Source organism: Aquarana catesbeiana, linkage group LG03 (genome assembly GCF_042186555.1).
Source record: "Aquarana catesbeiana isolate 2022-GZ linkage group LG03, ASM4218655v1, whole genome shotgun sequence".
Taxonomy (NCBI): Eukaryota; Metazoa; Chordata; class Amphibia; order Anura; family Ranidae; genus Aquarana; species Aquarana catesbeiana.
The window spans coordinates 474970677-474998050 of NC_133326.1; the positions used below are offsets into that span (position 1 = coordinate 474970677).

The 27374-nt window shown below is 45.2% G+C and overlaps 1 protein-coding gene across 1 annotated transcript in view; it reads left to right on the top strand.

The window, feature by feature from the left end:
• Positions 1-1303: 1303 nt before the first annotated feature.
• The window catches only part of LOC141132502 (proteinase-activated receptor 3-like), a 49607-nt gene continuing 23536 nt past the window's right edge, over positions 1304-27374 (top strand). The window contains exon 1 of the mRNA XM_073621027.1: positions 1304-1596. Coding sequence (XP_073477128.1) covers positions 1521-1596 — 76 coding nt within the window. The 5' untranslated portion in view covers positions 1304-1520. The remainder of the gene's footprint in view (positions 1597-27374) is intronic.

Sequence of the window (27374 nt, forward strand, 5' to 3'; positions counted from 1 at the left end):
CTGTGCTCCTCCGGTCCCCCCGTCTCCTCCTGCGGCTCCCTGGGTCCTCTGCCGGCTCCCCAGGTCTGCTCTGGTCCCCCTCTGTGCTTTACTGCCCCCTCTGTGCTCCTCTGGTCCCCCCTCCTCCTGGATCTGTCAGGATGAAAAGTGGAGAAAGGAGCCAGTAAAAAATGGTAAAAAATAATAAAAATGAATTGTAAAAAATAAAAAAACTACTGACACAGTCCATGCCTCATCAGTGCCACCCATCAGTGGCCATCAGTGCTGCATATTAGTGCACTGTCACATGATATTAAAAAAAGTATCGGTAATCGGTATCAGCGAGTACTTGACAAAAGTATTGGTACTTGGTCTTAAAAAAGTGGTATCGGTGCAACCCTAGTTCTCAGTTGTGCACATAGAGACTGTCCTAGATGATAATCATTCCCCTGGGAATTACTAGTGCTACTATCAAGATAGAAGTGTTCTTCATTAGCAATCTGCTTAGTTTAGGTGTATTCTGCATCACTCCCTGATCCCCTCCCAAGTTCTAATAGCAATAAATCTACACAAAGACACCCCTAGACTGTTTACTGATCCGGAGTGGATAGATGACTGCTGTGCGCCTGGCTGCCTTGCAATTATTAGAGAAGGAACCTGTTCTAAAATGCAGCGGCCTTTCTTAGGGGTAGCACTACATGCAGTATACGAAAAATATAGTTGCATGTAAACTATTTATTCATACAGAGTTGTAAAGTTACTGAAAGGTACACTTTAACTGCTTGCTGCCCACGCTATAGCCAAAAGACGGCTACAGCGCGGGCCTTAATTGCCTGGATTGCGTCCATGGACGTCCTCTCGAGCAATCGCTGTCTGCGCATCCTTGCGGGTCGTGCACGGCACACTCTGTGATCACCGAGTCTCGGCTGATCACAGATCAGAGTACAGGGTTGATCCCAGCCCCTTACCACAAGATCAGCTGTCAGCCAATGACAGCTGATCATGTGATGTAAACAGAAAATCGGTAATCAACATTTTCCCTCACGCTGATAGCATAAAAAAGACGAAAAAAAAGCCAATCACCGGATTCTGTCAGAGGGACACCGGTCCCTCCCTGCATTTGTGCCAGCTGCCAGTGCCCACCGTGCCACCTACCAGTGCCACCTATTAGTACCCACCAGTGCCATCTACCAGTGCCCAAAGTGCCACCCATCAATGCCCACCAGTGCTCCCATTTAATGCCCATCAGTGTCTCATAATCAGTGCAAACAGTTCTGGCATGAATTTTGTTGACCTACTTTCGAGTGCATCAGTTAACAAAAACCCCTAAACGTTATTTTGATTACTCACAGCAAGCTCTGACTGCAAATTTCTGACCAGATGGATGGAAGAGGACGTGCTTTTCTTTTTTTTTTTGCTTCAGTTTTGTGTAATGTAAACTTCATTGCCACAACATTTCTGCTCTGGTGATAGATGATTCCTGTTATTGAGAAAGAAGATTTCAGTAAGAGCAGGTGCAGACAGCTGGAGCACAAGGCAGAATGGCTTTACGGGAGTTATACATTTTTGTCATCCTCTTCACTCTTTTTAGCATCTCTAATGCTTCCTGCGGTAAAGGTAACTATTGATCTATTCATTTTGTGTATATTTGTGTAAAGATGTAGAAGGAAAGGCTGAAGGGGAAATATTACAACACAATCCCCCATCCATGTAACACAACGTGGATGGACATATCTCCCGCTATGGCTATTGTATTTTGACAGCCAGTTTTTTTTTTTTCTTTACTTTTTATACACCAGTTTGTAATTGTGTGATTTATATTGCTGCAACAAAGTCCCATGGGAGATATCTTTTGTCTGTTGTATTTTGACAGCCAGCCCTGCCAACTGTCAAAATACCCAAACAGTGCCTGCAAATGATTGAATGCGGATACTATTCGGCCAACCTAAATGAGTTGGTGATGATCTCTGAGGTTTTTACTCATTGTGAGTGGATTAGGTCAAAAGTGCATACTCTGAACATCAGTGGCTGGATATTATTATCATACAGGATTTATATAGCACCAACAGTTTGCGCAGCGCTTTACAACACGAGGGCAGACAGTACACTTACAATACAAATCAATATAGGAGGGATCAGAGGGCCCTGCTCGTTAGAGCTTACAATCTACAATCTGGATATGGTAAGTCTAAAGTATTTCAGATTTTTTTTTTTCATTTAGTGACTTGTTTTAATGTTGGTATTGTAGCTGTTGCTATTAGTGATTACTTACTAGGTGTTACGGGTACAGGGCTAATTTTTTACGCTGTATAGTGGTCACAATACATATTGGATGTAGAGTTCGAGTAGTCAGAGTTCATGGAAAACTTCTAACACAGTTGCATTTAGAACTGCTGAATGGATCAAACTGCTTTAGGCTTTCCACAGGACTCAAATTTCCAGGCTGAACAAGAGAAATCATACCTTGTATGGCCAGCTTTGCAATCGTGCTTCAAGCCAACTCCCCTTATTTATTTTTCTTAGCAGGTCTACCTTTAGGTTTCGCATTTTTTCCCTTGCACATTTTTTTTGTTCAATATGGTTTTATTTACCAGATAGAGAACAGTAAAGCTGGCTATACACTAATAGATTTTTGAGTGATATGAAAAATCTCAGCATATTAATAATTGATTTTGGGACTAGTGGACTTTTACAGAACGCAAACCACATACACTGTTATGCCACGTACACACAATCAGATTTTCCAACAACAAATGTTCGATGGGAGCTTGTTGCCGGAAATTCCGACCGTGTGTAGGCTCCATCTGACATTTTTCGTCGGAATTTCCGACAGACAAAATTTGAGATCTGGATCTCAAATTTTAAAACAACAAAATCTGTTGTCAGAAATTCCAATCTTGTGTACACAATTCTGACGCACAAAGTGCCACACATGCTCAGAATCAAGCAGAAGAGCCGCACTGGCTATTGAACTTCATTTTTCTCGGCTCGTTGTACGTGTTGTACGTCACTGCGTTCTTGACGTTTGGAATTTCCAACAAGATTTGTGTGACCGTGTGTATGCAAGACAAGTTTGAGCCAACATCCGTTGGAAGAAATCCAGGATTTTGTTGTCGGCAAATCCAATCGTGTGTACGTGGCATTAGAGATGCATTTGTTTGTTGATTTTACCACACAAACATTTAGAAAATCAAATAAATGTTCCTATAACTAAACATTTCAAACTAAATTCTACTAGCCTTTTTATATAGCCATTTTTTAAACATATATATATTCTAAGTTTTTAGTTTTATATCTTATGTTGGAGCACATACCTGCAGTTTTGTACAATAGCGTGGATATAAGTTCCCAACCACTTCATGCAATATTTAGGACACATGAGATAACGAAATGTAACTACTTTTCGGTGCCAGTTCACACTTGTGCGCTGTAAATTTTCAGTGAATTCTGTGCGGATTCCACACCTCATTCCAAATTTTACCCCATTCATGCAAACCGTTGCGGGTTTATATATTAAGTTGACACCCCGAAATCGGTTTGCAAAACGCAGTGCGATTCACAGAATCGGATTGTATGGGTGCAGCCAAAAAAAGGGTCTTGCACGATTTTGATGTGGATTTTGAGCGATTTGAGCTATACAATATAATGGCTCATGCTGAAGAATCGCATGTGATTTGAACAGGAATGCGGTGCAATTCCTGTTCAGAATCGCATGAGGTTCCTGCATTGCATAGTGTGGACCAGCACTCGATGATACATACAGTAGTAGATCAACAGAAAGGGAGGCAGAACTATATGACAAACTATAAGCTATATCTTTATACAAAGGGGAATAAAGAGGATAGGAAGGAAGGATGAAGGGAACCTGAGCTTGGAGCCGTGACCTGCAAACACACTGAAACAGTTAGAGCACCAGTGTGAACTATGTGAATGCAATGATGGATAGAGCAAGTCACTTTGAAATGTGATACTAAAGTTGTATACTTTGTAGTGATTATGAAGTGGATCCAACCAGCCCAGCTGTAATAGATCTGGTAATCTGTGTTTTTTAACTAGATATTTCTTCAAGCAGACATATTTTGTTGACTTTGTGCAGCCATTCCTGGCTGTAGGGGGGCTTGAGCCTTTCAACAAGTAGGAAATACATTGTAGATGTAGCACCCTGGAGTTTAGGCAGGGTTGCTCCTCACAAATTTATTTTCCAGGAATAATTATCCTGGTTAATTGTTAGAGATCTTTTGATTTCTCCCTAAGTTTGGCCTCTTTTCTCTTCTACCACTAGGTGGCCGGGGACTTGGAGGTACTAGATATGAGAAGGGCAACGCAAGGTCAGGTTATGGGTATATGGGGTATCTCAGCCAATGGGCAGGGGTTTTCTTGAATCCCTTGGTCTGCTGGGAGAGCCTATATATACGGGTAGAGTCATGTAATCAACGAGATGGCGTGGTGACGTCAGCACGTTACCTCCTTAAACATCACCACGCCATCTCGTTGAGAAGGACGGGAGCTTGAATTGTAGCCAGCCGGTTTCGTTTTTTTCCATGTGTTTTAAAGATGTCATAAATGTAAATGCAACTTTTTAATTGATTTAATAAAATCGGGATAGAGACAATATCACGCTATGGTCTGCCTTATCTCTTTTTGGGCTGATTATTGATGTACTGTTCACAGAGCCATGGAGCATATGGTATCCGCCTGAGAACTTTATTACTCCCCATATCATTCTTGGTATCCTCTGCTGAGCAAAGGCCTGGGCTGGATTAAAGCCAAATGTCTATTTGGGGTGTCATCTGGTAAGCGTGCTCTCTGTGAGGTGGCGGTGCACTTGTTTGTGTTAAAAATCACTGGGGTGTTCCGTATACAATACAGTATCACGCTATGGTCTATTATATTTTTTCCCTTTGGGCTGATTGTTAAATCATCTCCTACGAATCTACGGATTTCATGGTATCTGTTTGAGGGTTATATCAACATGTATGCAGAGTCCTAGTGAATCGCGGAAAGCAAATGCCTGGACTGGGTTAAAGCCATCTGCTCGTATTTGCTTGCTATTTGGTAAGCGTGTTTTCGATGAGGTGGTGGTACACTTTCTGTGATCACATCACTGGGGTGCCATTCTTTGAAGTTTTTCAACCATATATACAACTATTGGAACGCTATGCTATGTCCTGCAATTTGATACACGGACTGTAATTAGCGCAATTTTTTCTCCTTTCCGTTTTTGTTTGTGCCATATCTCATAATTAATTGCTGCTTTTGGACTGGTTCATCCATTTATAACACTGACCTCTTGTGTTTTATTCTTAGCGCAATTTTTTCCCCTTTTTTATCTAGAGTGCCAAGCTGGGGACCCAGCAGAGAAACGGGGGTGAGGAAGATACCACCGTGAAGATTGGAGAAGCTCAAGGGATTCAGTGGCAGTGAATAAGCAGGTTTAGTGAGAGACCGGGAGCTCAGTGGGCTGAAGAACTACAAGGAAAGGTTGTAGTGAAGGAGAAAGGAACTGTTACGTTTGTGTTAGGAACTGTTAAAGTCTGTTGCCATAGGAGATAGAATTCCTGCACATGCAGATGTGGCGTCTTGCTGGATGCCTTTTCCTGCATGGCTGTCTTCCTATTGAAGTCTTGGGGTCTGCTAATTAATCTTGCAACTACCTAAGGGCCCTAACCCTCTCTCCCCCAAAAAAGTTTGTTAAGAGAAATAAACTTTCTTTTGCATTTAAGAAGTGTCTGGCGCCCAATAACTTTAACTACTCTGCACCCACAATGCCTCACAACCCACTACATACAGAAGGATGTCAGCTATCCCTGGCTCTGGAGGTTCTCATTAGATCAAAGAAGGCCTGGGACCTTGCTACATTTGGCACCCAACGTGGGGCTAAGGCATTATCTCTGCAGCTGTCACCCTTAGCAACCGGCCTCAGCTTCATTGTGATTTAGTCTGGCTCTGTGGGAAGGTGGCAAGTAATCTTTACACTTACACTGTGTTGTCATGTGTACTATCAATGTTGGGAAGAACCAACAAGTCTCACTACTCAGGGAAGAGGATCAGTCTGGTCTTTTGACACTTCCAGCACCAGCGCTGTGAGGGTTAATACAGACTCCAAAATGGACTCCGGTACAGTTTTGGCGCGCCGCAGCATGAAGAAGGCGGGCGCCACAGTTCCCAGAAAACATTTGTACCAATCTGTTTGCTCTGCAGAGGAGGATAAAGAAGTGCTGCCACGTGTGTCTGATTGTGGGTTGGAGAGAAAGATGGCACAGTTTGTAGGAGACATGGCGGATTGGAGAAAGTACGCTCCGGGTGTTTGTTTGGGTCTGAGCGATACGAAACCTGTCTTGACCGTCACTGGAGTGCGGTATACACCGAGGGGTAAGATTGCCCTGTATACGGCTGGAGGCTATGAGGCTCTGGGACTGATCTGCGAGAGATGTCCTGGCCTGACCACGCAGTTGAGGCCTTGGATCGTCTGTGGACGATGCGGAGAGCAATTGTCCGAGGTTATTTCCCCAACTCGACCTCCGCGGATTCTGCAGGTGGATGGGACAAGAATGTCGCCACCTCGGCTGGGAGTGATATCCCAAGCCCACCTGTCATCACTGGAGTCATGCTGGAGACTGCTGTCCTTGCCTCGGTAACTGCCCCAGGAACCAGTGCACCGATCGCTCCTCGAGGCCGCAGCCGGGCCCAACTGCTCGCTCTGATGTCCGAACCGCCTGGGAGGAAATGACTGGAGCCAGGTAAGCCAGCGAGAAGTAAAAGTGGTGTGCCTGTGGGGGAGGTGATGCCTGTGGATGTCAAGGGGGATGCCATAATGGCGCCAGTCAAGGCACGTGCTAAGCGCAACTACATCCCGGCCGAAAAGTGCTCTACCATTTCTGATTCAGACATTCCGTCTGACGGTCTATCTGAACTCTTTTCGGATACTTTATATTGCACTAGGAAGTGGAGAGACAGTGATGAGGAGCCAATGTGCGATATAGAAGAAGATAAGGTTCCTCCGGGGCATAACACCAGTGTTAATATTGAACTGCCTACTAACCTTGCATCAATTGTGTGTGTCGTCGAGTCCTTTGAAGAGGATTGCTGGGAACGCTGGGCCCCTAAAATTACCAGATACTGTGGCAGGCACATCTGGCTGCTAGGCTGTCTGAGGGCCTATCAAGAAGCAAGAGAGCAGGGCAGGGTTGGGACTGCGGCTTGCAGTCCAACCAGAAGTAACGTTTCTGCCAGCCGGAGAACCTGTCATGGTCGGAGGTAAAGGGGAAGCTGTCACCAGTAAGGGACTATCCTCCTAATTACCAGGGACCACAGTGAGTAACTGAAGCAAGTACCGGAGCAGCATTCTCACCAAACGGGGCGGTGAAGAATCTGGAAACTTCAGTGGGAATCAAGCCAGGGACCCAACCAGTGGGGGTGTCGCTTGCAGAGCAGCTTTGTGTGTCAAGCCAGGGACCGAGCAGGCCAGCGGGGGTGAAGCTTGAAAGGTATCTAGAGTGCCAAGCTGGGGACCCAGCAGAGAAGCGGGGGTGATGCTTAAGGAAGATACCACCGTGAAGATTGAAGGAGCTCAAGGGATTCAGTGGCAGTGAATCAGTGGGTCTAGTGAGAGACTGGGAGCTCAGTGGGCTGAAGAACTACAAGGAAATGTTGCAGTGAAGGAGAAAGGAACTGTTGCGTTTGTTTTAGGAACTGTTAAAGACTGTTGCCATAGGAGACAGCATTCCTTCACATGCAGATATGGCGTCTTGCTGGATGCCTTTCCCTGCATGGCTGTCCTATTGAAGTCTCGGAGTCTGACAATTAATCTTGAAACTACCTAAGGATGTCCTAGCCCTAACCCCCTCTCCTCCAAAAAAGTTTAAGAGAAATAAACTTTCTTTTGCATTCAAGAAGTGTCTGGCACCCAATAACTTTAACTACTCTGCACTCACCATGCCTCACAACCCACTACATACAGAAGGATTTCTGCTATCCCTGGTTCTGGAGGTTCTCATTAGATCAAAGGGGGCCTGGGACCTTGCTACATATCCATAGCCAAAAGTTTTTTTTCTTAATTTGGATAGAATGGGGAAGAATTGGCACCCCTCTCTCCTAACTCACTATCCTGGGACAACCGTATCATCAGATAGGATGGAAAGGAAACTCCCCAAAAGCAACACATACAAAAGTATATATTTTTTTTTCATTTCGTTTTAATTTAATTAAAGCTTCAGATTTTAAAATATTATAAATGAGTTTTAAAATTACGTTAGCTATACAATATTTTAGTGATTGGGATAACATATACCTTAATATATTCTTAGATACCTGAATATACTTCTAGGCTGTATACCTTTTGTAAATGTGTATTTTTATTATTTTACTTTCAATTTTAGTACCATAGCGTATTGGCTTTTTTTTTGGTAGAATATTAACCATATATGTGTTGTATTCATTTGAATACAGTATGTGCATTAGCTGTTTGTTTAGAGTCTTGCTTTAATTCTCCACCAGGTGGAAAGGCGGGGTGGTGACGTCATGCTCTCCTCCTTGTCTAATCTGAGAATACTTGCATTGATTGTGAAAATGCAAAGCTTTCTCTGAATGGTGCCCATGCTGATTGGGCGACTTCCTAAAATCACAATGCAGCAGGACAGTCACTCAGAACAGGACCCTGAAGCTAGTGGAGATTGCTTGAGTAGCAGCAGTATCTACTATAGTGTATTCCACCTTCTGAAGTAATCCCACAGGTGTGGTATGAGGGCCGGATTAAGAACATCATGGGCCTGGTGCTGAGGATTATGGTGGGGCTTTTTATTAAAAAAAAAAATAATTAAAAATGCAAAAATTTTTTTGTTATAACAAATTAAATTAAATAGAGGGAGGATGGGAGAGAGAGTGAAAGGGTGGGAGAGAGGGGTGAGGAGTAAGGGAGGGAGGATGAGAGAGAGAGGGGGGATTAGAGAGAGAGAGAGGATGCGAATGAGCATGCGTGGAAGTGACAGCAACACAGCCCTGCCAAGGCAAGTGACCGAAGGCACAGAACCCGGAAGGAAGACAGGGTGAAGATGGAACAAAAGTGTGCCCATTCTAGAGCTGGTAACATTGAGGATATTCAATATCATTTTAAAGAACTGTTTTGTGTGTTAGAGGCAAAGGGGAGGAGTATGGATTGTATAAAAGTGGGATGTGCAGGTGAGGGAGAGGAATGTGGAGGGTATAACAGTGGGCACTATGTACAGGAAAGGAGGGTGGAGGGTATGCCAGTGGGCAGTATGTACAGGAGAGGAGTGTGGAGGGTATGCCCGTGGGCAGTATGTACAGGAGAGAAGTGTGGAGGGTATGATGGGGGCAGTATGTACAGGAGAGGAGTGTGGAGGGTATTATGAGGGTGGTATGTACAGGAGAGGAGTGTGGAGAGAAAGATAATTGGCAGTATCTACAGGAGAGGAGTGTGGAGGGTATGACAGTGGGCACTATGTATAGAAGAGAAGTTTGGAGGGTATGACAGTGGGCACTATGTATAGGAGAGGAGTGTGGAGGGTATGACAGTGGGCACTATGTACAGATGAGGAGGATGTAGGAATCTGGGAAGGAAAAATGTAAAGGTTTGTGGAAGGATATTTAGGGACTGCGTAGTGGTTAAGCGGGCCATACATGAATTGAAATTAGGCCAATTAAGCAGAGACCAGCTGTAATCTCTGGGATATTTCCCAAAACAGTCAGTGCTGCCATCCATAGTTAGCAACATTGATCATTGTATTCTGTGGATTGGGAAGGCTCCCCACTGGCAGAACACAATAACACTGCGGGATAGATTCCCCCATCCACAGGTCAGCAGATGAGAAGGTGTGTGGGGACAGGCTGGGGAGAGAGGTCTGTCAGCAGGGGGGTATTAGGTGGTCATGGAGGGATATCAATCAGCGGGTGGGGGGAGTAACTGGAAGTGATATCTTTTGGAGTAGGGTCTGTCATCTGCAGGTTGGGAAATGGTCACCTGTGATATAAGTTAAAGGGAGGTGGCAAACATGGGAAGTGGCTGGGGAGTGACCTGGTTTGTGGTAAGTGTGAAATGGATGATGTGTTTCAAGTTTCTTTCACATTTGCAGTAATGCTTACTGCCCTCTGAAAAGTGATCTGCGGTGTATTGCTTTTCAATGAGTGGTATAGCAGCAGCTGACAGGTGTTCATGAGGTGCTACTGCTGCCTCCTTTTTTTTTTTTTTACATTGCTGAATGGCAGTTTTACATTGTTGGACTATGCTGCTACTGCGAGCGAGTTTGACAGGCGGTGCTGCCTGTCATACTTTGCAGGCTCCAAGCTATTCATTGAGCTCAGTGCCTCTAACAAGAAGTGAGGAGAGGTACTGTGAGCTCATCCTCTCAGTCTGCTGCAAACAGAGTGTGCCAGCTTGTATTTAAACTGGAAGCTCTGTATGTAGCTTCTGACAGGCTGCGCAAGGAGCCCCGTATCTCCAGAACCATAGGTGATAGGAGCCCCACATTTTGACCAGTAGTGGGGAAGACATTCAGCTACATACCCCCTAAATTTGGTCTCTATGTATCCCCTGGTCGCCGAGTCACGACCCTTGAAGTAAATTTTTTGGGGTTTTTTTGTGATTTTTTTTTTTTGTTAAATGGGCCTATCTTAAGGTAAGGGGCCTGGAGCTGCAGCTCCAATAGCCCCTATGTTTATCTGGCCCTGTGTGGTATATGCATAGTTATGTTGGTCCAAGCTGAACCAATATAACAAAGTAAATATGTCCATACCTAGAATTCTTTTTTCAACATGTAATGCCTAACCAAGGACTGCCAAAGCAGATCTGAGATGACAGCACAACAGAACCTTATTGCTTCAGGGCTGCTTGCCCTGGTTGGAATCTGAGACAGTCATCCAATAAGCAGTATAAGAAGAGTGATTATTCTGTCTAATTCCCTTGTGTGTGTAAATATCAGCTTTACACACACTCTGTAAAGAGCAGGAGTTTTACAAGTGGTAAGAAAACATAAGAAGGAGCCCAAGGCTCTACCTGCTGACTCAATAGAATATTGATATTTACATGCAATTTTTCACCTTTACCTGGCTATATTTTTTTAGACCTTGAGTGTAATAAAACATAATATAATGAAAAAACACTGTATATCCTCTGTATTCCCTTCCTGAGGGTTGCCGGTAGCTCTTTAAATGGGCTTTAATGGTGGGAGGCAGAACGGCTTTTGGACCACATGACTGCTGTGATTGGCTCTGACAATGGTTGCATGATTAGGTGGTTAGCCTGCTGGCTCCCGATCAACAGCTGTGACTGGGAGTGCACAGGGTGCTGGGAGTGCAGAGTGAGCGCATGCACTGAGCACACAACCTCAGACTGCCATGGATGCACATGTGCGGTGGTTGGGCATTAAAGCCCACTTTTCCTGCCCCAATCGGGAAGAGGTTAAGCAAGTCTTGTAAAAATAGACATTTAGGCTGGGTTCACACTGGATGCCGATGTTGCTCCCAGCAAGGCTCCTGTGCGTCCTGGTTCACCGTTTCAGGGCAGATTTCTGCCTGAATTTTGGGCTGAATTCAGACCTGAAATGGACAAAAACACGCACAGGGCTCCTGTATTCGCACTCCATAGAGAGCCGGTCACATTCTCCTGCTATTGCGAATTGGATGCAGAATCTCCGCATCCAGTTCGCAATAGTGTGAACCCGGCCTCAATCACGTTTATAATACAGTTATTTGTGAGGATAAGTTTGAGGATGTTATAAGATCATGAATCTGGAACCCTGTGCTGTGATTCGGCAGAGGCTGCTCAAATTCAGAACGAGTGCCCAGAGTACCGACTGGGGTCGAGGTCTAGGTTGCGCAGGAGGATCCTGACGTGCTTGATGAACTGGCAGCCACTCAAGGGGTTGGTCGGGAAAGCTAGTAGGGGACTAGATTTCGATTGCCTTGGTAGGAGCGACAGTAAGTGGTCGAGTATCACTACTGGGCACCAGATGTTGTTTGTCTTGAAAAGATGGATGTCGACCCCGGGGCCAGATTGCTGGGTTTTGTATACTGCGAGGTGGAGAATGAAATGATCTTGGAAGCGAGCCAGGTGACATCTACACAATCTACACAGCTATCACAGGTAAACTCGCTAGGTCGCAAAAAAATGTAGAAGGCTAGGTAGATGGCCGCTTGAATGACCAAGCTGGGAAGGAGGCCAAACGGGGAACGAGAGAGGATGGTCGACATGTCTCTAAAGATGGTACTCGTGATGGGCAAGAGTTTGGAGTTGGTTATGGGCTGTTGCTTCTGAATGCCGCGCAGGATGGCTCGGATCGCCTGGGTTGCGAACAAGAACGGCATTGCGGGATCCTGTAAGGCCAGGAAGTGTTGGATTCCAGCTAGGTATAGTCTGATGGTGTTGTGTGATAGAGCCAATTGATTGTGGCAATATGAAATGAAAGCTAGTATGTGCTTAATGTCTGTTGACGTTGCCGCGGGGCAGGATGCCAGAAACTTGCAGAAGGCATTCCAAGCTGTGTGGTAGGCCTTGAGTGTGTTGCGGGATAAGGATTGATTGATGAGCTGGGTCGCAGTGTGAAGGTGCTGCTTTAATCCAATGTCAGCTGAGACCAAGGTGGGATAAGAGATGATGTTGGGTTGGCTCTGGGTTTCTGCTGAAAAAATGAAATGAAGTTAAAACGGATCAGTGCGTCTGCTGCGACGTTGCACTTGCCCGGAATGAATGTGCAGTGGACATTGAACTAATGCTGCAAGGATAATTGTACCAGCCTGCATAAGTAGGACATAATAAGGAGCGACTTGGACCTGCCCTTATTATTGATATCAGCCGTGGCCTGGTTGTTAGTGGCGAAGGCCAATGTTTGTCCGATCCAGGTATGGCCCCAGACCCGAGCGGCTGCCACGATCGAGTATAGTTCTAACAATGAGGAAGACCAGATAAACCAGAGGATTAGAAGTATCTCTGGAGGCCATGGTCCTGTAAACCAAAAATTGCATCAAAGCCTGTGGAGGCTGTGGCATCTGTTACTACCTGCGGTGATAGAGGCGATACTGACGGTATGAACATGGATATGACATTCCAACTAGTAAGGAACTAATCCCACATAGACAAATCTGCTACTGCTGCTGTGTCTAATCTAAGGATTTGATCGGGGTCCTGTGTCTGAAAGAGGAAGACCAAGAGTCATAAAATAAAAGATCGTCCCTGGGGAATGATTCTCATTGCAAAGTTGAGCATCCCTAAGAGGGATTGAAGCTGCTTCTTAGTACACTGTGCATGGGTAAAGTCATGTAGGGGGGAGGCTGGCCTGCATTCAACGAGTGTCCAGGTTGACCCCGAGAAAGGTAATAGAGTGTGCTGTGCCTTCCACTACGTGTTCTGCAATGGGCACATTGAGATTCCTAAACACCACTCTTAACATATGTAGGTCTACTGGGGGCACGCCGGGCTGTTTGATTAGTAAGAAGTCATTTATAGTAATAAATGACCCTCTGGCACTGGGCTTGGTGCGACAGGATCCAGGTGAGGGACTGTGTGAAGGTGTCAAAGAGCCACGGGCTACTTTTAGAGCCAAAGGTCAGTTTGGTAGCAAAGTGATATGTCTCTTTCCATTTAATGCCGTGCCAGCACCAGAGGGAGGGTTGGATGGATAGAAGCTTAAATGCATCTGATATGTCGGCTTTAGAGAGCCAGGCGCCTGTGCCTACTTTGATAATGACCTGAATCGCCATGTCTGCTGAAGCATATTTCAGGGAGAATTCCTCTGAAGGAATTAGGGAATTCAAACTGTGGATGTGGGAAGAATGAGGCGCAGACAGGTCATACACCAAGCTAATTTTATTCGAAAACCTGCCCTTGACAAGCCCAATAGGGTTAACTCTCCAGATTTTGAAAGGGGGCTGAGCGAAGGGGCTAATGATGAAGTCTCGGTCAAGCTCGGCCTATAACAGCTGGTCTATGGCCTGTTCGTCGGTGGCCGATGAGCGGAGGTTCCTGCACTTGTGAGTCGTGTGGGGCAGTGTGATGAGGCCCATATGGAATCCTGCTGTAAATCCTTGGATAAGGAAGGTGGCTATTGAGGGAGTGAGGTGTGAGGTGAGGTAAAACCTTAACCATAAGATGTCCACTCGACCCAGTCAGGACGTTTTGCTTGATCTGTCATAGGGCTTTAGGATGTGCTCTATGACATATAATACAGATATGGAGCAGCCAGCATTGGCTGTAGTTGCACGATCCAAAATTAAAGTTATTACAGATGGATGCTCCCCCTATTGACAGAACGGTACATCCAAACTTATCCACCTGGGGCGTCTGAACTGAACTGTGGAATATGGGATGAAATGAGGACGAAATTAAATTAAGCCGACACGAATCAGAGTGCTGCTAAAGCGACCGGACTCGGATCGGCATGTGGGGTATATGAAATGAATGAATGAAATGTTTGCCATGACAGTGGCATGAATCGGTGTGCTACTATTGCGACTGACAACGAACTAGACTGTGGAGCATGGAATGAAAATGAAAATGAAATGAAATAAAATGACTAGAATGAGCCGGCGCGAATCAGTGCGTCGCAGATACGACTGGATTCGAATCGGAGTGATTTGCCATGACAGAGGTACGAATGGGTGTGCTGCAATTTGCGAATGCTAACGAACCGGACTGTGGAGCGTGGAATGCATGAGACGGAATGACTAGCACGAGTCTACACTAATCGGAGTGAAGGGTATGCGAAATGTAACAAATGAAATGACTTGCCATGACAGAGGCATGAATCAGTGTGCCACAATTTGCGACTGACAACAAACCGGACTGTGGAGCATGGCATGAAATGAGATAACAAAACTAGCTGATACGAACCAGTGAGTCGTTGATGAGACTAGATTCGGATCGAAGGGTAATGCGAACTAAAGTAACTGAAATGATAGGCAGTGTGTTTCTTAAAGTGAAATTTGCCGACTATGTGGCGTATGATGCAGGAAAACTCTCACCGCACAGGCATGGATCCACTCCAGGTATCATATGTGGCGTATGATAAGGTACGAGAATGTTCGAATGAAACCATTGAAAAACGGCTCAGTGTTTGTGCTCACAAACTGAGCCACAAGTTTGTGGTTTTGCTGGCAGCACTCATATGTCTATTTCCCAAAGACAACCTCTGGATATGATGCTGAGCACATGCACTCAGCTCCTTTGGTCGACCATGGCGAGGCCTGTTCTGAGTGGAACCTGTCCTGTTAAATCACTTTATGGTCTTGGCCACCATGCTGCAGCTCAGTTTCATGGTCTTTGCAATCTTCTTATAGCCTAGGCCAGTGATGGCAAACCTAGGCACCCCAGAGGTTTTGGAACTACATTTCCCATGATGCTCATGCACTCTTCTGTGTAGTTAAGCATCATGGGAAATGTAGTTCCAAAATATGTGGGGTGCCAAGGTTCGCCATCACTGGCCTAGGCCATCTTTATGGCAAATAAATAAATAAAGTTGCGCTAGGAAAAATAATTGTGGAAAAAGACATAAATAATACATATGCATAAATAATTAAATGCACTACGTGAACTGTTAAACATAACGTGAAAAGCAATTGCAAAGTGCAGTAAATGAAACATATAATAATGTCCACAATTTATAGCGTGAAGGGATAAGTACACACAACTGATGTGTGATGAGTTCCAAGGTGGGAAATAATACGGTGAGATATTAAGAAACTCCCAGGGGCTTGGATGGTGGACGAATTAATCACAATAGCAGAGCGGCAATCTGTATGTGCAGACCCTTACCAGAAAAGGTGGACCCCCTCCAGCGCAGGGTCATGTGAGCAGACAGATTACCCTCTGTAAGGAGCTGTAGATATGTTAGTATCTGGTGTCTCGGATGTCCGGTTCACTTTTCACGTTATGTTTAACAGTTCACGTAGTGCATTTAATTATTTATGCATATGTATTATTTATGTCTTTTTCCACAATTATTTTTCCTAGCGCAACTTTATTTATTTATTTGACTTTTCACCATGGAGATATTATATGGTTTTTAGTTTCTGCTCCAAACACATTATCTAGCTTGGTATTTTTTTCTTTATTTGTGGCATCTTTATGGCAACAATTCTTTTTTTTCAGATCCTCAGAGTTCTTTGCCATGAGGTGCCATGTTGAACTTCCAGTGACCAGTATGAGAGAGTGAGAGCGATAACACCAAATTTAACACACCTGCTCCCCATTCACACCTGAGACCTTGTAACACTAATGAGGGGAGGGATATCGGGGAGGGAAAATGGCTAATTGGGCCCAATTTGGACATTTTCACTTAGGGGTGTACTCACTTTTGTTGCCAGCGGTTTAGACGTTAATAGCTGTGTGTTGAATTGTTTTGAGGGGACAGCAAATTTACACGGTTATACAAGCTGTACAGTCACTACTTTACATTGTAGCAAAGTGTAATTTCTTCAGTGCTGTCATATTAAAAGATAGAATAAAATATTTACAAAAAAGTGAGGGGTGTACTCACTTTTGTGAGATGTATGTAGATAGATAGATAGATAGATAGATAGATAGATAGATAGATAGATAGATAGATAGATAGATAGATAGATGTATTCACACATTCACACACACTCACTCACTTTCTAAATATCATAAAACACTTGTCTACAAATTTTGGGGAATTATCGACCTTCACAATAAAATGTGCTAATTCTTCAATATTTGATTTGATGAATTAGAAAACAGGTGATAAAGGTGCTGGTTGGCTAAAGTTTTCAAGATATTTCACAATAAAGATTTATACACAGGCTAGTATGTTTGCCTTCAAGGGAGGGAGTTGTCTGATCATGATGGTAACTTCTCGACAAAGTATGGTAGAACAATGAAAATGGTACCACATGGAAGTGTATATATTTATCTTCACTTTGAGACTAAAGATTATTATTAAGTGTAATTTTTTGTTCTTTTATTGCAAGGTACATTTGTCTTAGTCAGATCTAAGAATCATATAGTTACATCCGGTGGCTTGTGAAAGTGCCTTTGCCTAACATTTCCAAGGAACAGTTGTGTAATATTTTCCTTTAAATGCAAGGATGCCTTATAACTGTGTAAACAACGCAGATAACTTCTGCTACATTTGTGGCAAGGTTACATTTGCATCTCAAAAGTGCAGTATGATGGCAGTGGTAAAAAAGGCATACCAACTATATTTTGGATGTAAAATATGGGACCAGGACAAGAATTGGGCCCCTCATTATTGTTGCATTACATGTGTAACTTATCTATGTCATTAGCTAAACAAGAAGAAAAGGTCCATGCCTTTCGAAGTCCCAATAGTGTGAAGGGAGCATGAAAATGTCACATGAAAAAAACTATAAATGAATGGAAAGTTTTCATTGCTATATCACATTTTGCAGAAAAGTTATAGAACATAATCCCACATCCCTCTCACAATTTTGAATTATTTTGATGCAATTTTGATCTGAAGCTGTATCTTGGAAACTGGAGCCAATTAATACTCAGTACTTAATTTTCCTTTATTAGTGACCCAATTTGGTAAAATTTAGCTACTTTCATTTCTGAAGCTTTCTCTTTGTAGACCAGTGATATTGTTGACAGGTGCGTGTTACTGAACCCAGGACCCTGCATTCACCATATCTGGTCTCCCACAGAACTTGGAAATGCAATTACCGTATTTTTCGCACCATAAGAGGCACTTTCCCCCCCCCCAAAAAGGGGGCAGGATGTGAGGCGCATCCTGGTGGGGGCATACCAAGGGGGAGTGGGGGGAGGTGGTCTGCCCCGGCTGCCAAAACATGGGGGGGGGTGTCAGTGGCATCGCTATGCAGGTGAAACACGCCAGAGGTGACACCATCCCAAAAGCGGTGAGAGCACTGGCTGTTTTTATTTTCAGCCGGGACACCCCCCGACGCCGTGATATGGTCCATTCTCACTTCCTGCTCCTTCCACCGGCAGCTGCTGCTGCAAACTATGTCCTCAGTCCTCCTTCCTAGCTGCTGCCCAGGTGCATCTGAGGCTGAGAGCCAGTCAGCCAGCCAGAGGGGGTTGTGCATTGTATTGGCAGTATCCTCCGCTGCCTGAGGTGAGCTGGTGATAAGAGGGTGGGAGGTGTGGGCTGGCATGGTATCCACTACTCAGTCACCTGAGCTGTTGTGATAGAAGAGGCTGAAGGGGTGATTGTGTCTGCCCTGCCACCCTGAGCTGATCTGGGAAGGGGGGAGGTTGCTGTGTCCACCACCAAGGTATAGTGTAGCTGAGCTGATTTGATAGCGGGGCTGGTATTGCTGTAACCCACCTATATTAGTAGCATAATATTAAATATTTTAGTACACCATTTGGTTCAGAATATTTTTTATCTTGTTTTCCTCCTCTAAAATCTAGGTGCATCCTATGGTCAGGTGCATCTTATGGACCGAAAAATACTGTAAATATACTGCTATATACCTTTTCTCATCAGCAGTATATAGCAGTCTTGTGACTTCTATCAGCGTCTGGTTAAAGCTCGTAGGAGGAGTTTTTATTCTAATCTGACTGTCCTATAAGGACCCCCGACCTTCTGTCTAGACAGTGCTGATCACATGCCCCCCCTCCAAAAAAAAAAACAATCTAGCAATACACACTAAACTGAGCATGTGCAGAGTGACTCCCAAAGTCTCTGTCTTATCAGCAGAAGGCTGGAGACAGTGGAAGAAGGGGAGGATCAGAAAAGACGGGATCAAGCAGCCTTTTTACACAATGCAGAGGATTAACCCCTTAGGTTCAACAGTGAGTATAGCAAGCATGCTTTACTGCATATACAGACTGATTTTAATGTTGTGTGTTTAGTAACACTTGAAGGAAAAACCTTTTATTATACAGAGAAAAGACATAGGGGGTTATTTACGAAAGGCAAATCCACTTTGCACTGCAAGTGCACTTGAAAGTGCACTGAAAGTGCACTTGGAAGTGCAGTCGCTCTAAATCTAAGGGGTAGATCTGAAATAAGTGGAAGCTCTGCTGATTTTATCATCCAATCATGTGCAAGCTAAAATGCTGTTTTTTTATTTTCCTTGCATGTCCCCCTCGGATCTACAGCGTCTTTACTTCCAAGTGCACTTTCAGTGCACTTTCAAGTGCACTTGCAGTGCAAAGTGGATTTTCCTTTAGTAAATAACCCCCCAGTTTAACCATAGATGCAGCTACAAACTTATAAACACTGCCATCTACTGGCTGATGTAGTTGTTGCACAAAATACATGAACACTGTATTCCAACAACCCCACTCAACAACTATTCCTTACATTAGCCCCATTTCAGATCTCAGTTCTATAAATCTGTTTCTTGTAAGCGGTTTTGTCAAATGCTGTGATTCACTTTTGTTTCTCATGGGTTGAACATCTTTGCATCTCATCCCATGAGTCTGGCTCTGGTTTTAATGCTACGCGAACAACATAGGACAGACGTGGCTGGGATGCCTATGATGATTCTGGTGAATTTCCTGATCGGAGCCTCTTGTGGCCTGGTTTCTTCTTTTACAATATTTGAGTTGTATGTGTTAGTTTCTATTTCTGTGTCACTTTGTTGCTTATCTTCATCGACAATTACACTTCTACTGATGCATACCTTTTGTTTGTGTCTTGGTGTACAATTCTGTATCCCTTTTGAGATTCACTGTACCCCACACGTACACCTTCCTTTGCGCAAGCATCCCATTTTGTATGTTTTTTATGTTTTTCTTTTGGGATGTGCACATAGGCTGTGCTTCCAAATTTTTTTAGATGGTTCAAATTCGTGGCTTTTTCATTCCACAGTGCCCTTAAGATATTGCAATGTCAGTTCATCATCTGGACATGCAACAAGTGCTGTGATAAGCGTTTCATAACTTTCTGGTAAAACACTTAAGACACAGGTGTGCCTTATGGATTCCTGCATTTTCTGGCCGTTCATCAGCTTGGTTTGGTACAGCTTTCTAATCAAATATAGTTTATTGCTGAGATTAGCTCTTTCATGCACCTTTTGTAATCCTTGCCACATTTCTAAAGCAGTTTCACACTTACAGTATATATACTATATGTATGATTTTATCATCTTCCTTGCTAAGTGCGATTGTGCTTTGAGCTTGTTGGTCTTTCTCTATCCACTCATCTGAAGGGTGTTCTGGCCTGACTTAATTTATACATTTCCATGTACCTTCTCCTATTAGCAGCATTTTCATCTTGAATTTCCAAGACTGGTACTATAGTTTTGGTTGGTCAGGTTTGCAAATGGATGCTTTGTTGCAGCTGTGTTACTGGCCATCTTTATTATTTTGCATTCATCTTTCTGTATGAATGGACACAGGGAGCTGTGGGTCGGCTCTGGGCCCTTGTAGCAAGCTGTTTGCTGTGGCGGCAGTCAACAGGAGGGAGGGGCCAGGAGAGCCGAAGAGGGACCTGAGAAGAGGGGGATCTGGGCTGATCTGTGTAAACCCACTGCACAGAGTGGGTAAGTATAACATGTTTATATTTTTGACCTAAAAAAAACAAACGAGATTTTACAATCACTTTTACTGCAGACAGGAAATGGGAACCTTTTATTATACAGAGAAAAGACAAAAACTTTTACCATAGATGCAGCTACAAACTTATAAACACCGCCTCTACTGGCTGATGTAGTTGTTTCAAAAAATACATGCACAATGTATTCCAACAGTTTGTGCTTGACTATTTGTCTTTACCATTAGGAATTAGCTACTAGTTTGGGTTTGGGCTGAATTTCAGCTGTTCAGAAGATTCAGTGAATGGCTGCACTAAATTGGTGTTCGGCCAAGCTGAACCTCCAGCTGCAGCAGGAAGTGAAACATTTAGCAGCAGTATTACTTAACACTAAGGGCCGGTTCACACAGGGGCGACTTGTCAGGCGACCTAGTCGCCTGACAAGTCGCCTCCCGTTCTGTGCTACGGAACCGTTCTAATAGGAGCGACGCAAGTCGCTCCGACTTAGAAAAAGGTTCCTGTACTACTTTGGGGGCGACTTGCATAGACTTCTATACAGAAGTCGTCTTGCAAGTCGCCCCGGCAGTCGTGTGCAGGTCGCCTCGGTGAGGCGACCTGCAAGTCGTGCCGCGTCTAGTGTGAACCGGCACTTAATGTGACAGATTTCTGCTCAAGGCTCCTGGTAGTTGGGGAGCCAGCAGGGACAAAAAGACAAAATGGAGTTCCCCCAAAAATGAATACCAGGTCCTTCAGGTCTGGATTTTAAGGGGCACCCTGCCAAAAAAACTGGGGGGTGTCCCCCCAAATTCTATATCAGACCTTTCAGTGCTGGTATGGATTTTAAGAGGGATTGCTTCACAAATAACTTAAAATAAAAAAAGTGTGGTCCCCTCCAAAATCCAAAGCAGACCCTTGTGCACCCCTCTTGAAATATATCATGGCACATGCCCTCAACAAGGGTAGGGGACCTTTCTACAAAAAAAAATCCTTGTAAACCACCCTCTGAAAAGTAATCTACCATGGATCACTTTCAAAGGGGTAGCAAGGGCTGCCGCCTGTGCAAGCAAGGCCTTGCTGTTTCATTAACATCAATGAGGTTTTAGATTTGGCATTGGGTTTGCGAACTTACTCCAAATCCAAACCCTGACCAATCGACTCATCAATAGTAACCATGTTACAATAAGGAGAAGAGAGAAGATATCTGTAGAATAGAAAAATATGTTTGTTTTGTTACACCGTTGTCAAGTAATCACTTAGTGGAAAAAACTCACATACTGTAGGACCTCACCCAGATTCAGGCTAGGGCCCTGAACGTCCTCTTCTGGGGTTCCCCGTGGATGCTCTTGTCTCCTCCCCTTCTTGGTGCGCCCCTATAGGGAGCTGCTTCCTATGGTGGTGCACCTGGGGGCTTGCTCCCTCACACAGCGTGGCTCGGCCTCTTCCCCTCTCCCTCCTTACAGCATTTGATTTGATAGCAGCAGGAGCCAATGGCTCTCACTGCTGTCTCTGAACCTGTGAGAGGGGAAAGAGAAAGCCAGCGCTGCTGCAGATGGCACAGCGTTGGATTGAGAAAGAAAGTATTTAGGGAGGGGGGTGGGGGTAGCAACTTTAAAACTTTTTTCTACTTTTTTTACTATGAATGGTTATATTTAGAGGTGTCATTGCATAACTTAAAGTGATTATAAAGGTAATTTATTTATTTTTAATAACAAACATGTCATACTTACAATCTCTGTGGAATGGTTTTGCACAGAACAACCCTGATCCTCTTCTTCTGGGGTCCCCCGCCAGTGATCCTGGCTGTTCCCCCCTTCTGATTGCCCTCATAGCAAGCTGCTTGCTATGGGGGCATTTGTGCAAGCTCGATCCTGAGACAGGCTCTGTATGTCCATTGACGCACACAGCACAGCTCCTTCCTGCCCTTTGCTGTCTCCTCACAGGCTGTGATGATAGCAGTCGGAGCCAGGGCCGGTGCTACCACTAGGCAAACTAGGCAGCTGCCTAGGGCGCACTGCTGCCTAGGGGCGCCCGGCCGCTAGTTTTCCTCCGCGTCTGCATGCTCTGCAGGCTGCAGCATGTAACTAACTCAGTCTCAGGCAGCTGCTCCATCTGACAGGTAGAGTAATTAGAGGTGCAGCACAGCATTTGAGCCAGCGCTAGAGGAAGCAGAGCTGATGCTTCTTGTATAGCGCCGCCTCCTGTCACATAGGCAGGGCAAAGGGGGTGGGGTCAGGGGTGGGGCCAATGGGGCAGCCTAAATGAGGTTCCGCCTAGGGTGTCAAAAATCCTTGTACCAGCCCTGGTCGGAGCCAATGGCTCCCATTGTCACCTCCATGGCCAGTAAGAACAGAGAGAGCGTTGATCGCTGCTGTTCTCCAGTACAATGCTAGATGGAGATTGGGCTCAGTTAAGTATTTTGGGGGGCTGTGGGGGAGCAGAACACAGAAGAAAAATAGGATTTTTTAAAACAGCTTACCTGTAAAATCCTTTTCTTTCGAAGGACATCACGGGACACAGAGCCACAGTAATTACTGATGGGTTATATAGGTATCACTGGTGATTGGACACTGGCACACCCTATCAGGAAGTTCAACCCCCTATATAATCCCTCCCCCTTGCAGGGATACCTCAGTTTTGTAGCCAAGCAATATAGTGTATTAGAAGAGGGGCGGGACCTCTGTGTCCCGTGATGTCCTTCGAAAGAAAAGGATTTTACAGGTAACCTGTTTTAAAAAATCCTATTTTCTTTCTCGAACATCACGGGACACAGAGCCACAGTAATTACTGATGGGATGTCCCAGAGCAATGCTACCTGAGGGGGGGGAACCACGACCAAGTAGGGTGCAATCAGACCTGAGGACCCTGTACCGCTGCCTGCAGCACACTACGCCCAAAGGCGATATGCTCATGCCTTCTCACATCCACCTGATAGAATCTGGTGAATGTATGAACTGAAGACCAAGTTGCGGCCTTGCAGATTTGAGCCATAGAGGCCCGGTGATGCACTGCCCAAGAAGCACCAATAGCCCTTGTGGAATGTGCCCTGATCTGAAACGGAGGAATCTTCTGTTTCAAACCGTAAGCTTGAATGATCAACTGTCGAATCCATTTAGAAATGGTAGCTTTTGACGCTGCCTGTCCTCTATTGGGACCCTCTGGCAGCACAAACAAAACATCCGTCTTGCGGATCTGAGTAGTTGCCCCTAGATAGGCCTTAACTGCTCTTACTACATCCAACGAATGTAGAGATCTCTCTTCCAGAGAACAGGGATCTGGAAAAAAGGAAGGTAGAACAATGTCTTGGTTTAAATGAAAATCAGAAACCACCTTCGGTAAAAAACTAGGATGAGGGCGTAGTACCACTCTATCCTTGTGTATAATCAAATAAGGCTCCTTACAGGAAAGAGCTGCTAATTCTGATACTCTTCTAGCAGAAGAGATGGCCACCAGAAAAATTAATTTCCTTGTCAACAAGACCAAAGGAATCTGACTTATTGGTTCAAAAGGCTGTTTCTGTAACACAGCCAGGACCAAATTCAAGTCCCAGGGGTTTAGGGGCGCTTTAACCGGAGGATTAAGACGCATCACCCCCTGCATAAAGTTTCGGACCAAAGAATGCGAAGCAAGTGGCCGCTGAAATAATACTGATAAAGCAGAGACCTGGCCCTTGATGGTACTCAAGGCCAGCTTCATCTCTAATCCCATCTGTAGAAAATCAAGGATTCTACCTATGACATATTTCCTGGGATGCCAACCTCTGGATTCACACCAGGTTATATAAGCCTTCCAGACTCTATGATAAATCATCCTGGAAGATGGCTTCCTTGCATTAATCAAGGTAGATATGACAGGACCTGAGAGCCCACGACTCTTCAGAACGTGGGTCTCAATAGCCAAACCGTCAAATTTAGCGTTTGTAAGGCAGGATGGAACACTGGACCTTGGGATAACATGTCTGGGCATACCGGTAGGGTCCACGGGGAACCCACCGTCATTCTTACTATTTCTGCATACCAAGTCCTTCTGGGCCAAGCGGGGGCCACCAGAAGTACCGACTTCCTTTCCTGCCTGATCCTGCGAAGGAGTCGTGGTAGTAGCAGAGTAGGCGGGAATGCGTAAATCAGTGAGAACCGATGCCACGGAATCACCAACGCATCCGTCCTGCATGCAAGAGGATCTTTTGTCCTTGCCACAAATCTGTCTATCTTTTTGTTGAATCGGGATGCAAAGAGATCTACATCTGGAACCCCCCATCTTTGGCATATGGCCCAAAAGACGTCGGGATGCAGAGACCATTCCCCTGGAAGTAACTGCTGGCGACTTAGATAGTCCGCCTGCCAATTTTCTATTCCCGGGATGAAAACTGCCGATATGCATGGCACATGCATCTCTGCCCAGACTAAGATCTGGTTCACCTCTTTTTGAGCAGCTCGGCTCCGGGTGCCTCCCTAATGATTGACATAAGCCACTGCTGTGGCATTGTCGGACTGGATCCTGACCGGACAACCCTGTAGCCTGATAGTCCAGGCTTTTAGAGCTAGATGTATCGCCCGGATCTCCAGAATGTTGATGGGTAAGGTCCTCTCTGTCTTGGACCATACCCCTTGGACCGCAGCCTGTTCCAGAACTGCTCCCCAACCTGACAGACTGGCATCTGTTGTTACCACCGTCCAGGTAACCGGTAGAAAGGATTTCCCCTTCTGCAGGTTTTCGGGTATGAGCCACCAATTGAGGCTCTGACGCACCGCATGCGACAGGTGCATCGGAAAGTCTAATGCCTGAACCTTCTTGTTCCAGGTCGACAGAATACTGTGTTGCAGCATTCTTGAGTGAAACTGAGCATAGGGAACTGCTTCGAATGAAGACACCATCTTCCCTAGTAGCCTCATACAAAGGCGGACTGAGGGACCCTTCTTGGTCCTTACTGTCAGAATCAGCTCTCTCAAAGCAGTGATCTTTGCCTGGGGTAGAATATTTTCTCCTGGCTCGTATCTATAATCAGACCTAAATACTCCAGTCTTCTTACTGGTTTTAGGAAAGACTTTTCTAAGTTGAGGATCCAATCCAGGTGTTCTAGATACCTGACCGTGGTCCTCAAGTTTCCATTCAAAGAGGCTACCGACCGGTCTATCAAGAGCAGGTCATCTAGGTATGCTATGACAGCTATACCCTGAGCCCTTAATCTGGCCAGAGGAGGAGCCAAGATCTTTGTGAACACTCGAGGTGCAGTGGCTATCCCGAAAGGCAGAGCCACAAACTGGAAATGGCGCCCTCCTACCTCGAAGCGCAGAAACTTCTGATGAGCAGGAAAAATGGGCACATGCAGATATGCATCTCTGATGTCTATTGATGCCAGAAATTCTCCTCCCTGCAGGGTGGGAACTACTGATCGAATTGATTCCATGCGGAAGGATTGAATCCTTAGGAATCGGTTCAGATCCCTTAAGTCCAAAATGGGCCTGACATCCCCATTTGGCTTTTGGACCGTAAAAAGGTTGGAATAGAAGCCCAATCCCTGGTCCTTTGCGGGAACTATCATAATGACCTCCTGCGACAAAAGTCGCTCTAACGCTAGAAGGAGCGACTGCTTCTTCTCCGGGTCTCTGGGAACATTTGATCTGAGGAACCGAGGAGAAGGGAATTCCTGAAACTCCAGCTTGTACCCTAAGGTTACCGTGGAGACTACCCATCTGTCCTGGAAGTCCTCGTGCCAGAGCTCTGAGAACTGTCGCAGTCTTCCCCCCACTCGAGTGAGCGGGGGCACCCCCTCATGCAGAGGTCTTAGTGTTTTGCCTAGTAGGCTTCTTTCCCCAGGACTTCTTTTGTCCCTGGGGTTGACTCTTGTCTCTGGACCCCGATGGAGGCGGCCGTCGAGACTGCCTGGAGGCTGAAGCCCCCGGCGCTGGGGAAAGAGTCCGTTTGAAAGAGGGACGCTTACTCTTCTTCTTGACAGGTAAGAGAGTGCTTTTCCCACAAGAGATTCTCTTGATATAGTTATCCAAGTCCTCTCCAAACAACCTTGCACCACGAAATGGAAACCCAGCCAGTAGCTTCTTACATGGTGCTTCGGCTGACCAATTTTTCAACCATAGGATTCTACGTATATGCACCAACCCCAGTGAAAGACGGGAGGTTTGCACGATAGAATCTCTAATGGCGTCAACCACAAAGCATAAGGCCGCTGGAAGGTTAGCAAACCCCTGGGCCTGCTGTTCAGGTAATACTTTGATGACCTGCTTAACATGGTCTCTTAAGTATTGACAGACTCCAATCGCTGCTACTGCAGGTTGAGCCACTGATCCTGCTAAGGAGAAAACATCCTTCAATAGGGATTCCATCCTTTTATCTACAGGATCCCTGAGCATCTGAGCATTGTCTACAGGACAAGTCAGGCTATTATTTACGGAGGAAATGGCGGCATCAATAGCCGGTATTCCCCACATTTTAATAAACTTTTCTTCCATCGGATAAAGTGTTGAAAACTTTCTCGGCGGAAAAAAACGTTTGTCTGGGTGATCCCACTCAGAATAAATAAGCTTTTCAAGTAAAGTATGAACAGGAAAAGCATGTGCTGCTTGGAAAGGTTTCAGTGACCCCAAAGCAGAAGAGGATTCTTTAGCAGTTTCAGGTATGGGCAACTTAAATGTGGAGCGGACCAATCCAGTGAGGATCTGCACTAAGACTTTCTCCTCTTGGGAAGTCGCAGAGGGTCCCTCTCCACCTGAATCCTCCGAAGAGGAATCATCCATCCCATCCCGATCCTCTGAAAGGGATTCATCTCCTTTATCCCAGAGCTCCTCTGTCTGAGGGTCTTGGGGAACAGAGGAAAGCCTAGTGCGTTTTCTTCCACTGAGTGAAGACGTAATCATGGCCATTAATCTTTCCTCTAGACCATTAATGGTTGAGGTAACAAGATCTGCCTGAACGGCTATCTTGAGAGATGGTGGCCATTAGGCCGCA